The sequence below is a fragment of the Myiozetetes cayanensis genome, unplaced genomic scaffold (assembly GCF_022539395.1).
Source record: "Myiozetetes cayanensis isolate MyiCay16 unplaced genomic scaffold, myiCay2020 scf2-11, whole genome shotgun sequence".
NCBI classification, from domain to species: Eukaryota; Metazoa; Chordata; class Aves; order Passeriformes; family Tyrannidae; genus Myiozetetes; species Myiozetetes cayanensis.
In genome coordinates, this window is record NW_026087411.1 from 15,957,792 (window position 1) to 15,975,139 (window position 17,348).

General features: G+C 39.7%; 1 protein-coding gene across 1 annotated transcript in view; it reads right to left on the minus strand.

Annotated features, from left to right (window-relative positions):
* SUSD4 (sushi domain containing 4) overlaps positions 1 to 17,348 on the minus strand; it is a 71,806-nt gene that overhangs the window by 22,124 nt on the left and 32,334 nt on the right. The window contains exons 2-3 of the mRNA XM_050316479.1: positions 8,325 to 8,537; positions 1,125 to 1,304 (exon numbers count right to left, since the gene is read on the minus strand). Of these exons, the coding sequence (XP_050172436.1) occupies positions 1,125 to 1,304; positions 8,325 to 8,537 (393 nt within the window). The remainder of the gene's footprint in view (positions 1 to 1,124; positions 1,305 to 8,324; positions 8,538 to 17,348) is intronic.

The following is a 17,348-nucleotide window of genomic DNA, read 5'->3' on the forward strand; positions in this document are numbered from 1 at the left end:
GACTCCAAAACTGGTGTCCACTTTTCTACAGGTTCATGAAAATTCTTCTTTGCTGTTAGCACTATTCAGATGATACAATGTGTGCATCTAAACCACTGAGCCATCCTGGAAATATGACTAAATTTCTGCCATAGTTGAAGACAGGATGTTGGGGGACAGTCTGGTGTGCTGTAACTCCTGAGAAGGGTCCCAGTTCCCCTGAGTGCCTGCCCTCACTCTGCAAATTGATGGGACAGTGTAATTAAGTGCCTACAGAGAACTGTTAGCATTAGGAGCTGACATAAGGATTTGAGGTAAGTTAAGACTAAGTTTTCTCCTCAGCAGAGACAGTTAAAAATCTCTCAATGCTGTTCAGTGGGCCAAGCTTGTTAGCAAGATATGAACTGGTTAAAACCAAGTCAGTGGTACTAACACGTGCATATTAGAAATGTGAAGGTAAAAGAAGTCTAGGGTTATTGAATTGCCATTCACTAAAGCTGCCATTACCCCCAGTCATTTCTCACACTCACATTTCTCACAGCTGGGCAGGGATCCCATGCTGCTGATACTACTAGTCCTACAGCTAATGGCTTTTCTGGCCAGAATCACTCTGGTGCACACCCTGAATTTTTAGTCAATAGCTACAGGTTTAATGGACTGTGAACCTAATCAACAATTCTGCTGAAAACTCTGACAGAAGAACAGGTTCCAGCCTCTCTTCTCTACCCCTGCCCTCTGCACAAGGCAAAGAAAGATAAATTGCAGCTAGAAGCTTAAATCTTTCCACAAATTAATTAGTGAAAAAACGTCAGTTGCCCATCAGATCTTTTGCTGAACTTCTGACTGATTACCCTGGTCGTTTTTTCTTTTTAATGCAATGTATCTGTGTCAGATTTTAGACTCACAAACAAAAAATAATATTTAAAGCAGTATTTTAAGTATGGATATGTTCAGAAAGCAGCATCTTCTTTCCTGCAGCGAGCAACAGGGAAGAGAAATCAAAAAAATCTTAGCAGCAGCATTATTCAAATACTGCACTGTGGAGCTTATCAGATCACTGACATTCTTACAACTGTAGGAACAAATATTGGCAAACTATCACAAGATGCATGAGCTATAAAACAGGACGTGCTGGAGTACTAAACCTTGACATAAAGGTAGGTTATCCCATGTTCCATCGTCTTGACATATGGAAACCATGTTGTCTAAGTCAGGGTAACGGATCTGGAATCCTTCATGACAGCTGATTATTAACTTATCGCCAGTCCTGTATGTCTTGTTATGAATCTCTGCATCTTCAACATGAGGAACAAGGCAATCTGTGACTTCATGAAAAAAAGAAATAGTAACTTAATTAAAAAAACATGGCTAACTATTCAGTAATCAAGCTCTTAAACAAAAGTTAGCATTTAATTTAAGTGCTCTGCTTAAACTGTTTCAGAAATACACGCATTTCAGTAAAAATGCCCTTTCCCTAGTTAACTACAATTTACAGTCTATAGCACTGCAGTAGAAGCTGAGGTGCTATAATAATGGATCATTTCCCCAGCCTTTTTTAAACAAACAAAATTAGGAGATTTTAGGAAGACTGTTGTTAATTTTGGCCCTCCATTCATCATGAGTGCAAATTACACCCCAGTGTCTGACAATCCCAAGGTCCCATGTGAAGGCAGACTCTTTGACAGCACTAAGGACAGGACGAAAGGAAATACAGATATGGCACGAGGGACACAGAAAGACTGCTGTTTTAGCAGAGACACAGATGAAAATCAGGTACATTTACAAGGGTTTATCCAGCTCCATTCCACAGAGTTCGTTATAAGAATGTCTTCACATTAACCTCATTGATTATGTTATAAATCAGATAGTTTTATGTGCTTGCATTCATATGCCTTTAGAGGACACGATTTTTAAGGTCCTGAGCAGCATCTCAAGTGCTTGTAGAAGACCCTCAACAAGGGACTACAAACCTGTAGTGATATAAAGGCACAGGCTCTATTTGCTGTCTGTGACACACTTATCAAACAGTCATATATCTCTCTGTATATACCAGTGCTAAAGACACCAAATACAGAATAAAACCCAGAAGACTGAAAGATGTGGAAAGTGGAAGGGTGAGACAGGGGAAGAATCCCCCTGCTAATACTGAATAATTAAGAAACAAGCCAAGAGGGTATGAGGGAATAGACCAGGTGACTCAAAGTTCATCCTCATCAAAAATGCAAAGTGAGATTAAACAGAAGAGATGAAAAGACTAAATACTGGGAGAGAATTTCTGTTTGTCTGCCAGCAGTCAATCCATGACAGAGATGGTGATAAAAGTTTCTAGGCACCAAAACTCGAGAAGTATTTAAAATAAAAGGAAGACACTAAAGATATTATAAGCCTGTGTTATGCTGCTTTTCCCCCCAGTACTTCTACCATGAAAGACAATTATTTTCATTCAGGAATGCAATATTTATTAGGGAAAAAAAGAGTCTCTGAAGTCCATTGAGATTTGCATAAAAGAGAAAGTTTCTGCCACTTTCATGGGTAACTCTTGCTAAAGAGGAATAGGCAAATCTAAATTTTTATTTAGCAATTAATTGTGAGTATGCACAAAGTAAAGCCATGGTGACAGCTTGTTTGTTTCTGTAGAAGCACAAGTAGAAGCAAGATAAACTGCCATTTAGCATAGCACACACAGACTACTAAGAACAAATGTATTTCATAATGTATTTACTTACTTAGGCAAACTAGGGTGATCTATTACTCTGAGACTCCATCACTAATTTTTACTAACGTGAAGCGGGAGAGTATTGCTTTCCCAGTTGACACATACTTTCCTTTGTGCCTTCCCATCACAGGGATGGTTTTTAAAACACAATGTACTTAGCTAACTTTTGGTATTGGGCCTGGACATACTACTAGTTAAAAATTCCTCCATTTCTCTTTTTACTTTCAGATTCTTGGCAGCTGCTGCAGGTGCCTCCTGCTGCTGGTAATGGGAAGGGCTGGCAGCCTGCCAGGCAAGCTGAGAAACTGCAGCAAGAAGTTTTCTTAGAATTTATTCATTTATAAATGACCAAGTCTGGGAGGATCTGTACCCTAACAGGAGGCTGTAAAATACACTGACAAGGGTGCAGACATCACTTTCAAAGACCAAACACTTTTCTCTCACTCTCTCTACCAAGTTAATCAGCAGATGAGACAGCAGAGGATGCCCCACAAGAAATGCCTTATACTAAGCCTTAAATACTGTCATGAAGAAGCTGTCCTGGGCACCCTTGAGGATGGGATGAGATAGATGGAGAACCTGCTTGGCAGCCATACAGGAGGAGGTCAGAGATAGATGCCAGAAGATAACATCAGTGAACAGCTCACTATCTTGACATAACAGCTTTCTGCTGCTATACAAATAAAGGAGGTATGTATACACATGGTGCAGTAAAATACAAGATTTCACTTCCAAAGTGGGGGAAATAGCTATGATCTATTACAGCAACTTCATCCCCATTATTCCAAGTAAGAGGTACAGATCGAATCGTTTCAATCGTCTCGATGTTGGCAAAGAACAGCGATAAGGTGCTCACTGTACCCACCCTCCTCTGCCTGCAAAATCCTGTCTGACTTTGGTAACAGGCTTATTACAAGCCCCAGATAAATGCCAGACCATTGGACCACAGTATTACAGCTCTTTTTCTTGATGCCTTGCAAGCAAATGCTTTCCCACTGGCTGAATTCATATTGTTTAGCACTTAGTCAGGCATAAATTGCAGTAGCCACCTCTCCGCAAACAACTGGATTAGCTGGCACCAATTCTGCTTGGAAAAGCTGAAAGTAAGTGACTGAATTTTAAAACGTCCTGTCCTAGAAAATAAACTACTTTATTCTAAGTACTTTTCAGCAAATCCGTGGAAGCTGCTAAACCATTTAAGGAAATACATGGTCTTTAGCCAGCATTGAACAGCAAAGGCTATGACTTACACTCTTTTCTGGCAGTTTTACATGATCTGCTTATATCTACCATGTGAGAATTAAAATGGGTCAGCCAAAGGAACACATTTCTTATCTTGGAGGGGCAGAAAGAGCTGGGTTACAGCCAGCAGGCTCAACACCCTGCCAAGTGCAAGGGCTCATCTTGACCTAACTTTCATGAAGATGCAGCTTTTTGTACGATAGGAGCTCTAGCCTGTAGCAAACCAAGTGTGTCCCCCATCAAAGGAATATTGGTCTGAAGAGTAAAATTTGTTAATCACTATAGTTATAGTGTGTTCCTTCATGTGTAAACCATGCATCATCTCTCAGAACTGCCCATGGGGAAGGAGGACCACCTTGGTTCCTCCCAGGGGCACTTGGGCCACAACAGCAACTCAGAAGGAAGGCATGACCTAGACACCATGGAGATAGCCACATCATCCATGGGTACCAGCTGGTTTGGGATGGCTTGTGTCTATTGCAAGCAAGCCCTTACCATCCAAAAACTGTCCCTGCTCCACACTAATCCAGAAGATGCTTGAAGGATTTGCTTGGAGTACTAGTGGAAGTTGGCCAAACCCACATTAGGGACTTTTCTAACACGGTAAGAGTGTATGTATACAATTGGAAAACAGTGCCCTGGTCTGTGCTCTGACACTGTTTTATTTAGTAGTCTGTACATAAATTCAAATGCAGAGGTCCACTGCTCCTATGTATCTCACTGTGGAGTGGTCTCTGAATTAGCCTTGACTACATCTAGTGACATCACTGACAGGCTGGAACAGGGAGAAACAGCAAGGAGAGATAAAAGGAACATAATGAAGAATGGGTTTAGTGCAGGGACAGCTCATCTGGGCCCTTTGCTCTTAAAAGTAAACATTTAAGATCAATATCGTCTCTTGCTTTTTTAATAGTGTTAAATCCATAGTAGTGTTTTATTAGGATAGTTCTGTGGATGGCAAACACAGTATTTTAGTGCATATTAAATAACACTTTCCCTTTATTGTCTTTGCTTGTATTACAGCAGTGCAGAGAGACTTTACCTGTGGCTATTGTTCTGCAGCCTGGTTACAAGCATAGAGTGCTCATAACCAGGCTTAAGAATCAGTTGGCAAGACAGGTAAGAGATGGGGAAATAAAAATATTGCAGTCATCTCACAGATCCAGGGACAAAGGCAAAGAAAAATGAGGGCTGAATGTCCTACAGGAAAGCTGTAGCCAAACTATGTACCAGTCCACTACTTTCACTGCAGGTTTATCTCCCCTGTCAGTGGGAGAAGGAGGCACTGAGGACATCTCAAAGGCATCTGCCTGAAGAAGCACAGAGAGAGAAGGGCACAGCTCTTCTCTTGGTTGCCATCTCCAAGTAGACTATAAATTTAGATTCAATCTCATAGGAAAGAGCTAACATTTGTTCCAAGTAGGGCAACAGCCTCAGCAGCCACATTATCACAGTGGGAGAAGATGAGATTAAAGTGTGAACAACATGACATACTGCTCTTAAACAGTAAATACAAAATTCCCACCTTAGAGGTTTGGTATTTATGTGCATAACCGTATTAGAATTGATGGAAGGTACAGTCACAACATGCTGTAGATCAACAAGAGAACATAACTCGAAGCACACAGATTTTTGACAGGGCATTTTTTGGGCACCTAGTCATACAACTTCATTCTCATACTGACACTTAAAATCTCCTGCCTCTTAACGAGAAATGACAGACCTATAAAATCAAATTGATTGGGTGAAGAGCTCCAGGCAAACGTATTAGTTCTAAAATCAATTACGCTCTGGAACAGGTTGCTTTACTTCCTTTGGTAAATAACATCCATTTGTGATTAGAGATTGTTCTAGTAAACACATAACGACAATTAAACATACATAACATACAGACATAAAATTATCCTATGCTGAATCTAAATTATCCTAAGTTGAATCTAAACTCCTGAGAATAAATGAACTCCAAACTAGTGAGTGTTTTAGCGTGCAAGCTCAGCTGGCAATATCTGACATTTATACATCGTGGGACGAGAGGCATTTAGAGCACAGCACAGCACACAGAGCAGTCAGCCCCCACCATCAATGGGTAAATGCAGCATAAAGTTTATTTCACCTTGTGATAGGTATTGATGAATGGTACATCGTTAGCTTCTTCCTTCTCCAGGAGTTGCTAGAAATTTCAGATTTCTTTCTATATATCATTGCAGAATTTCTGCAATGTAGACTTTTATGTATGTCGTTAGACAGCTGAGAATTGCAGACCCTGTTATTATTCTTTCTTAACCGTTCTCCAGATGCGCCATATCCCTACACTGTGCACCTCCCCGCCATGCCCCTCTCTCACAGTTCTGCTCCCAGTATGCAAAAGGATCACTCTAAAAATCACTTAAGCAAATGCTTGGGTCTCATGGACTGCCACTGAGCCTTTGTTTAGTATTTCTTCTGAATCAGTGTGATTGCACAATTACTGTGCATCGGATAGAACTAATTCTGTAATCTAATTTCTTTTTTTCTACTGCCAAAGCCTAGGATTGTTTTAATAATACCTGAGTATTATTATAATGTTAATCAGGAAAGTACTTAAGCACTTGCTTCACTAAATCCTAAATCAGGGTCCTACTCTTTGGCCCAAATAGTAGAAAGCATTTTTGCATATGTCTAATTCTGAGCACAGAACTTTAACAAGACTAATCACATAATTACAGTTATGCTCAAGCTTAAGTGCTTTGCTTGATCAGAGCATTGGGTAGCAATCCTTTTTAAGTGTTCTGTGCTGGAAAGTAATTATTGTCACTTAAGCAACTGTTGTCACATCATCTGTCACATTCTCATCTTCCAATTTCTTTCTTTTTTGAAAACACCTGGGTCAATTGTTGAACACACTGACATTGGTGACAGTTTTGCTTTTGATGGCATTGTGATCAGAAACTTCCTCCACAGATTTCCACTGAATATTGAACATCTAATAAAACACATTAATGCTTATTTTAACAACTGCAGTGGATGATACAGGTAACATTTCAAAGCTGTATAACAAAATTCCTAGAAGATACCTGCAGTGGTTAAGAAAACAGATTTTCCAAGCATTAAAGCTTTTTCTGGTAGCTTGAATAGCTGGTTTAGACAGATGCTGCTGTCACTCTACATGCATTTTTTTCTTAAATAACCACAAGATGAAAGACAAGGACATTTATGAAAAATGTCTGTACAGGAGAGGGCATGATTTTCATACATAAGTTATTTTAAAGGCATCAGGTAGCTGACCCACAAGGCCACATGATGAGGTGTTATTGGCCACCCTTTGCCTTTATGTTCCAGACATCCCTTTGTCCTGGTACAGGTTTCTCACACTCACCCACCCACTACCATAAATAAACACTTGTAGTTTTTATACACTCTGAGTGATGCATGATCCTATGCAGTAAGTGTGTTTATGAGCCACTTAAGTCTTTGAATACTTTTGAACGAAGTCCATATATTTACCAGATTTTAAATGGTGAAATAGAATTTATCTTGCTCAGCCTTGAAGACAATGAGGCAATGGTTAATGACTTTGGTGGAGAAGTCACAAAGCTGAAATGTATGCACTCAATTTAACTAACACTTTTCATGTCTGTTGATTTTAATAGCTCTGTTGACCAAAAATAAATCAACAACAAGGACATGTTATATCTTCAATATACTTGGTGAAATAAATAATTTGTGCTGCTTACGTGTACCTTGGCCAAAATTTACACTTATGAAATTCAAATTAATCCTGCTTCTAAGTCCTAGAAGAAGAAAGTAATTTAATGTCCTGATTATTTAAAACCAAATACAATTTCAAATATAGAATACAATAAAAATCAATTTGTTTATGCCATAATTGTTTGAATTATCTCAGAGTAAACTTCTACCCTGACTTTAAACCTCTGCTGTCTATGCATATTTGATTTTTCTACTCGACTCACGCACACATTATGAAACACAATTGTTTAAAATTCCTGATTAGCAGGAGCAGTAACACTGGAAATGGATTTTATTTTTCTAGTAAACCACTGCAGAAAGAAATATTAGGTGGGCAGCTTTAATAAATAGTTATAAACAGTTTACTTACATTAGAGTTTGCCTTTTCTCTCTGCATTAATTTGTAAGTAGTTAAAAGGAGACATGTATCATCCTTTTTTTTTTTTTTTTTGCACATTTATGTCCTTTTCAACAAGTGCACATGCACACACATGGTCTCTCATGGCACAAGTTTAACTAACAAATGAGGATTATGATGGGAAACTCAAGTATGTATCCAATAAGACACAGTGAAATGGACTTCATCCTTTTCTGTTTTGTCCTGAGATATAGAGATATGGTACATGGTCAAGTGAGAACTGCTTGAATAAAACTGACTTACCTTCTTGTAGGCACACAGGTTTATCACTTGGTTTCCAGCTCAGGGAGCCATTAAAGTGTCTCACACAAAGTTTTTTGGAAGTACCGTTAAGCCTGTATCCTTCTTGGCAATGAAACCGGACCACCACACTTTCAAAGAAAACACCCGCACTGGGTGTCTTGTATCCATGTTCAGGAGCTCCAGGATCAGCACAGGCTTGTAGGTCATCAAACCCTATGTTAGACAAACATACAATCAAACTGTGTTCATTTACAGCCATAGTCGCGCTTTTCCTAGTTTTATCCATCTATCATGGGGACCTTGTGTCTTCCATTACTGACCACTAGCAATCCTGCTTGGGTACCAGGTACTCCAGAGCCAGGAGAGGACTAAACCCCAGCTACAGATGAAATGCTCAGGTGACAGAAATACTCCTGTCTTTTCATGCAGCTACTGAGGAAGCAAAGTCAACCACACGCCTCAGTAGCTGACCTGGATAAAAATAAAGCACTTGACCCAACCTACCAGTGGGATTGCTCAGTAATGTATCTGTAATTACTTTTGGGGACTATGGGATTTTGGAGGTCTGTTACAGTCAGTGGAAAGAATAATAATGTGTCAGAAGCAGAGAGGAAGAGGAAATAAATAAAGGGGCATGAAACCTAACTGCCATCCAAAGATACAGTAACCCAAATAGGAGATGAACTGGTAAGTACAGGGAGATTTCAAGATTGAAGAGAGATCTATCACAGGGGAAAGGGTCACTGCGATGTTGGGTGTATTTGAACCCCCCATCACATCGGCTTGCTGGCCCTACTACAGTTTTAAAACACAGTTATGGGAGTGCTGTACCACTGCATTGACACCAGAAGGGAGTTTGTAAAGCCTTTTACTTTCCCAAAATTAACTGTAAAATAACAAACTGAACCCCACCAGTTGCAATCATTAAATGTGACTGTTCATCACTTTATCAAACTCATTTTAATGCCATTTGCATAAACGGAAGCTTTTTTTACTGCAAAACAACAAAGGTTTAGTGCAGCACTGAACAAGCGCTGCATACTGAAAAAGCAAATAGCTTTGGAACAGAAACAGCAGGGGGGCAATTAATGCCGGTAGGAGGGATGCCTGGAAAATGTGAAAATCATTGCACTGTAGTTTTAATGTTTTGATTTTAAAAGAATACTATCAGAAAGCCTCAGCTACTTCCTGCATGATAAGGCTGAGTGCCTCCATGGTACAGTCAGAGAAAAGGAAGATACTACAGTAAAGGACTTTTCAAAATAAATCGCTGTTTCCCAAGGCTAAATCATTCCCTCCGAATCACTCCCACCGAAGGGCTCGTTGTGACACTGTAGCAACAAAATGGAGAGCACTGAAGGTGATGAAGGGCTCTTGCATTTGAACAGTGTATTTCTCCATTCAGTGCCCTGGCTGACAGCTGCCAGTGGAGAATATAAGAGGCCCACACCAATCCACTGTGTTGTGTGTCCAGTTACCTGCTCCTGGTCGCAGAGGCGGGGAACACTGTCGGGTCACCAGAGCAGATTGCATCTTTATGACTCCATACATCGCTGATTTTATGTGTGCCCAGGTCCTGAGCTGAACTCCCCAACCAGGCTACAATTTCCAGAAGGTGACCTGATGGCCAGGAATGCCAATGTGCTATGTGTGCTGGAGAGAGCCATCACCTACAGCCAGCCTCTGCCCCTCTGCAGTGCTCCAGTGCCCACGGCTCTTCACCTGAAGTGATTTTACTAGCATTCCTTCTCTGCTGAAGCAGCACAAGAGCAGCAGAGCATCTGCTCTTATGCGGCTTTACTCTTCCAGCCAGTGAAGTTAATCATGAGAACTGAAGGGCCAGTGCAGTAACCAAGTCAAACACATCTCTGAACTTCACAGCTCAAGCCCTCAAGTGCAAATTGCCCGAGAGTCTCTATCATTTGCTAACATGACGAGCAAGGAGAAGTACAGTCATTACATTCATGGGATTACACACTGCAGGAAATATTAACAGAGAAGGGCTGCCCATTTTTACCGGAGATTAAAAAGAAGCTTCTTATGCTTCAGACAGCAAACCCACATCCTTTAATAATGCCAGCGATGATCTTAATTATTTTCCATTAAACCAAGGGATAACATGACATTTAGATCAATTTGGTTACTTCAGTAATCTCAGAATTTGCAGTCAGGGACGGAATATTGCAACACACCTTGAAATACGTGTTCTTTCTTCCTAGCTGTGCATCAGGGAAAAGTACACAACTGCCTGCTGCTTTGCCTCCGCAACAACAGAAAAGAGAAATGTGCTGAGGTCACACACAATTTGCCTGGCAAAAAAAAATGAGCCAAGCTTGTTTCTCAGTTTTCATTAAGTCAAATATGCAAAGTTAGAGATTTTGCAACCGTCAGCACAAAACACAACATAGAAGGCAAGAATGTTTTCTTCCCTGGTGCAGGCTAATTTTACGACCCTATTGCCACTTTTCTGGTGACCTTTCACAAGCAAAGATTTTCATTCCTCCTAGGGACCCTTTTGCATTAAGTTGGTCTCTTAGGTTCTTGAGTGCAGTTCGTGAGCAGACAAATCTAACCCCAAGGGGAATTCCCAAATAGAAACTGGAACACGAATGAGGAAAATTGAATTATGTACCCTCTAGTTTCTACAAAGTCAGTAGCCAGTTATTATTCAGCTACTGAATAAGAGATGACACAAGGAATCGGCACAGGATCATTGCTTCCTTGGCTTGTTACTGAAGCAAGGAAGAAAGAAAAAGCCTCAGGGAATAGCCAGTTAGGCAGATTACACATGCAATACAGTAACTTCTCATGGTAAGATCATGAAAGCAAAGCATACAAAACTATAACCTCATCTTTTCTTCACAGATACCAACAGTAGACTTGGCCCAAATCTTAGTCCTATAGAAAATCAGTGGGAGGCACTTGTATGGGAAGCTTCTTTACGAAGGTGTATGTGATCCAGGCACAAAGCAGTGAAGCCAGTGCTGTGCCACCTCATCCTGTGCTTTGGCTGAGAGGGAAGCAAGGACGTGTGTGGGAGGTGCAGTGACACTCCCACAGAAATGCCCAGGGACTTGTCACAGGACACCGTGCTGAGGATCTCCCAGTGCACTGAGGGCACTCCAGGTGTTCCAAAGGAGCAACTACTACCATCTATAGAAGCCAGGAACTGCTCTGATTTTCACCAGAGTTGCTCCTCTCTTGCACAAGAGGTGTGCTGAATGTTTCAGCAGCTATTTAGCTGACAGTTTAGTCCGTCAGTCTTTTCCAATTTAAGTATGAAATTTCTGGTACAATATTTAAGAGCAATATTGCTGAAACATCCCTGAGAATGTCAGTTCTTTTTAATGATAGCAGACTTGGACCCTTTACATAACAATCCCTTCCATACAATCTCATATAGTTAAGCTCCACCCTATCAAAAGTAGTAAATATGTCTTCAATGAGATACAGCTTGGTAGATGGTTTTGGGGTTTTTTTCTCACTATCTTTGGTTTCCCTCCTTTTTCAAAGCTATGCATTTAACAGCAGCTACTCAAAGTTGTGATACAGTATTTTTCTAATGACAAGAGTAATCCTACATTATAGATGAGATCCTAGAGACATCTTATGCTTTGATCCCTTTAGAACCTAATGAAAACAGTCAAAAAACTTTTCAGCCAGAGCCACAACATAAGCCTTTGGAAGGAACCATAGAAATTACATAAAAGTGAAAGCCAATCTTTTGGCTATAACAGAAAAGTGTTGCCCTTCAGCAAAAAGTATATCAAATAAGATAAAAAATAACTCAGAACTACAATAGCTTCTGTTTCTTTATAAGCCCTTCTATGAACCTTTGGGGAAAAGAAGACTACTGGACTTTTTCTCATGGTTGCTGAGAGGGAATGGGTAATCATCACCACCTACTAGTAAAAACTATACAACACACTTGTCAAATAAAGCAGTAAATTTTTATGTTACCTATATAGTAAAAATTTACTATGGTCAGCAGCCATCAACACTACATCAGTATCAGCAACTTTATGGTATGTTGTTGTATGGCTTTAAATCCCTAAAGTGAAGACTACACAATTACTGCTGGAACTGACCATTTCAGTAACCAAAATCATTTAATATTTAGTCCAAGTTGCAGGACCTTTAATGGATATTGTGTAAAACATAATGCAGAATAATGCCTTCTGGTAAGGTTATCAAGTACATCAGGTTATCATCACCAGTAAAGCGTGCAGTTGATACAGAATATATTTTGGTTGTGGTATTTACCATATTTCTACTGTTGGACCAAATAGAGGTCATCAGAAAACAGCAATGCTCTTAACCTAGATGAAACACAAGCAGATTATAAATTTACCCAAATTTCTTGGTATTGTCAGTTAGATAAATGATGTCAAATTAATTAGAGGATTGAAAAATAAGCAATGTCCTTCTTGGGGTGTAAAATAAACCATTGTAAATAATTTGATCAGATTATTTCTAGAATTCAGCATTGTACATTCTTAAACATGTAACGATTCATCTCATCACCCATGGAAAGCCTGAAATGTTGGAAGCCAGGGGAAAATTACATATTTCTGATGACAAGAAATCATGATAGCCACAACTGAACTTCAGACATGCCTGAAATAGGCAAGAGAAAGAATCCCTCAGTTCATCCCATAAATCTGTATTTCTCTACTTCTTTTTCTCAGTTTCACTTTTGGTTTTCCTTGTTTCCCTCTTCCATCACCTCCATGTCTTACAGCTCCTTTTAAATTCGTGGTGATGGTGGGGTCATTACTAATCTAGATTTGATGGACTTCTTTGCCTCTAGGGCTGCTATATAACATTTCACTGACACACTGATAATGGATGTGAGCTCAGAACTGGCTCCACTCATTCTTGAACAGAGGCATTCACACTCATTGCAATTTGTTACATACACACAGTGAATGAGAAGTGACACATAATGTGTAATAATATTAAAGATATAGACTATTATTTTCAGTATTTGTCTTCAGTAGGAAGGAGAATGAGCTTCTTGTACAGCAACACCTGCACTTGGGTTCACTAAATCAGCAAGTCCTCGCTATCCTGGTTGGGGGTAGAGGGAGGGAAAGGCTTCACAGCTTGTGGCAGGACCAGACTGCCTGCACGCACATTTTATAAGGAGGCTGTAAACACTGCAGGAGCAGGTTATCTTAGGCCAGCTCTCAGTAAAAAGCCATTCTGGGACTAAAACAGAGGGGCTACAAGTGCAAACATGCCAAGGGCTTGCTTGTCTTGTACAAAGGAAAAGTCGTTTTCATCCCTTATGAATTTCTGCCCCGTTTCTGTGAAAGCCACGCAGGCGCCGTGGTTTGTGCCTCTGGCTGTTTATGCTTCCTCGCTGTTGATGACGTTAATTGAACTATCCATGTACCCCAGTAACAAGAAAAGGAAGGATGTGCTTCGATTAGCATCTAGCCTTGGAAGTGAAATGAATTTATAAACCTATGATTTCATTAGTGAAATGCCTGTTAAAATCTAAACTCTCTCTAATCCCTTAAGGGTCACTAATTCTTAAGCTTCCCTGAGACTTCAGCAGCTCTGTAAAACCCTCCCCTGTTTAAGATGGGAATCACAACCTCCCTTGCTATCCTTGCAGAACATGCTCCCAACTCCCAGCACTGTTGGATTTCCCTCCTCACTTGGCTGAGCCCTATCCAGGAGAGCCTAACAAGCCACAGGAAGAAACATAGAAGTTCAAATTATTTTGTAGAAGAAACAGAACAAAAGATAAAAAAAGCAAAAAAGACCTCTGGGGGCAGGTACTGTGCTTAAGACATTGATCTAGAGTTGCTGATCTATCAAATCAAGAACACCATTAAGCTTCATTCTCCTCACCCGAGTGTCACGGCAGGAAAAGAGAAAATCAGTTGCAATGCAGTTCCCGAGCACCAAACCCACCCATCCACAATGAAAAATGAACGTGCAAGCCCTGTACAAAGGGCAACAGGTTCCAAGAGAGGCAACTGGTCATTCAAAAGGCTGAAAGGTTGCCTCATTTGCAATTCCTCTTTTTTCTTATCTTTCAACCTCTCTTCTCACACAGCCCTGGCCTCCCACCTGTGTTCTCCATGCTCTTTCACCCCAACCCACCCCAAGCCAACTCAACACCTGCCATTGCACCCTCCTATTAAGACCTCTCTGCTCCCAAATCTTGCCCACCACCATGCTCACCACCTCCCTTTCTCCTCTTCTCAGTGAGCACTTGGAAAGGGGCAGTCACTCAGAGATGCTCCTAAGAGTGATGGTCAGATCAACCTTAAAATTTCTACTCAGATGTGACAAGTCCCTGGGCATTTCTATGCTAAAACAAACTGACATCTCCCTAGAAAGCCTAAGGATTGCTGCTCCCTCCAGAGTGGGCCCAGGGGAAGGAATGTAAGGAGCCATAAGCAGGACAAAACACCCATGGAGGACAAAACAGGTCTAGGAACCATGCAGGAACTGCTTCTGCATGGGAACATCACCAGGGAGAAGGGGGACAAGCTGCAGTGTCAGCAGGGCAGGTTTGAGGGCCCTGCATAGATGATTGCAAATGTAATAACCAGCATCTTTATTTCAGGGGTCGTGCCTCCAATTAGTTACTCCAATTACTGTTCAACGCTCACGGATGAGAGCATACCCCAGCTGGTGCCTGACCAGTGTCATGCAGCAGGAAACAAGTCAAATTTTCTACCAGTGGAGGCGATCACCATTTTTAATTTTGAACGTGAACCTTGATACAGGATTCTTTTATTGCCTTGACATTAGGTTAATGCATGATGAAAATCCACTTAAAATTGGTTGGAAAAGGAAGATGGTTCACAATACAATCAGCAAAGCACTTCAGTAAACCCACAGCAAACTAAAAAGATGCATTTGTTTTTTCTCGAAAATGAGTTTCTTCTAATTAACATCTTAAACAGCGCAGGCCTATCCCTTTAATCATAACTTCTCACAATTAATATAGATATGTCATCATAGTAAATAAGCCATTTCATTTATAATGCAAGAAGCACTTGTTACTTCCAGACTTTTGTAATCCAACAAGTCTGACTGCATAATTTATGAACCCTTAAGAAATGTCATATGCAGCTCTGTGATCCTCTGAACTTCCCATTACTCAAACAAAAAAAAAAAAAGGCAGAAAGCAAATTTGCTGGTGATTCTGCTGACAGAGATCCCTCCTTCTGTGTTCTTGTTACACAAAGTTACCATGGCTATCCTGGGATTGAGAGTAAATAAAAACCAATTTAACAGACAGTAAATCCCCCAACCTCCTCCCAGTTCCTAAAATTTTAAACGGGATGTTTAGTTTTCTAACAAAGCCACTGAAAATGATAAAACTTGTACTCTGAGGCCTAAATTGAGGATTGAGGTCAATTCAAACCAAGTGTGAGGCAGAAATAATTAAAAACCCAAAGACAGAGTCTGGCCAGCTTTCTGCAAATGTAAGGTGAATATTTTCTTTATCTCCATTTATTCAGCTAGTTCAGTTTAATGACTAGTTCTATTCAAGCTGCAAGCTCTAAGAAATTTAAAAAGTACAAAACTAGAGGGTTTCTTTCTATTTTGTAAAAAGAAGCATTAACTTCTTCAATTTCCAACAATATTTCATGTCTCTAAGTGAATTTAAAATATAAAATGTGCTTAAATAAGCTTATCTTTATGCATATTTATTATACATAAAGTAATATAAACTACTTTAAAATGTTTCTTCTTGGAAATGGTAGCTCCACACTTCTCACCCAAACACTGAATATCTACGAATTCTAATTCCTGACAAACATACTTTGACATGGATGACCAATTTTTGAAACAATTCAGTTTTAAAAAATAATCAAACCACATCTTTCACCTCAACAAAAGCTAGGATGCAGTAAAGGCATGCTAAGCTCTATATATGCTTCAATAAATGGGCACATACCTAACACATCCTCCCACTCATTTTCCTGATAAGGCACTGTAATAAAGATGATATTTGACAACATGTGCTTGTTGACTGGTGACCTATAAGAATCATCATAAGGAGTTAAATATGTACAAATACAAAATATAAAATATTAATATATCACTTATGCCAAGATTTTCTTTTTACTGATCTAAATGAATAAGTGAGCTCATTACTTGGATTTAAACCAACCAACCCCATTTATGTTTTCATCTTCAGATGTAACATTTTATATATTATATGTCTAAGGATTTCATTAGAGTTGCAATATTGTTGATGGGGGAATCCAGCCTTAGGTCACTAAAACGGATTAATAACAACATAGAAAGCTACTAATAAAAAAGTGCCAAATAAAATATACCAATATTCCCATAATTTCAAGAATGTTATGGGCCTGCTCTGTTTTTAAAAAGCAGTATCTAAGTATTGTTGTTTATTTGTCCCATATTTTTAGCACTCTGGAAAAAATTAATTACCGTGAGTTAGTTTAAACAATTTTAGTCTAGACAGGCAACCCTTAGGAAATATAGAAGAAAAAAAAAAAAAAGGAATCACCAGGTAGTTACTACAGTAATATTTCTTCTAGCCAATAGCTTATAATATTATTCATCATAGCAAATCCAAAGTGATGAAATGTCACATTGTTCAGCATAGATCCTTGTGTCTATAAGATGCAGGAACCAAACACTCAGGGGTATGAGTTGGGGGTTTGGTATTTATGGTCTAATCAACTACAGACTTCCCTAGACAATACTGCATTTTTATTGTACACCACCGTATGGTAATCCAACAATTTTTTGCTTTTCAGCTCTGCTATATAAATTGATTTTATACTTTTCCAAGACCAGGCAGAATTGGATATAGGGACAATCAGGATTAATGCGTGAATATTGTAATATTAAACTTTTATATGAATTGCACACTAGAGATGACTGAGAGATGTGGGATTTAAAAAGCTGGTACATAACTAAAACAGGAGAGCAGACACTGTTTCCTGCTTTTGCACTGATTCCTTATCACAAATCCTATGATGCTTCTGGGTACTCTGACAGCTCTTATGCCCTACAGGG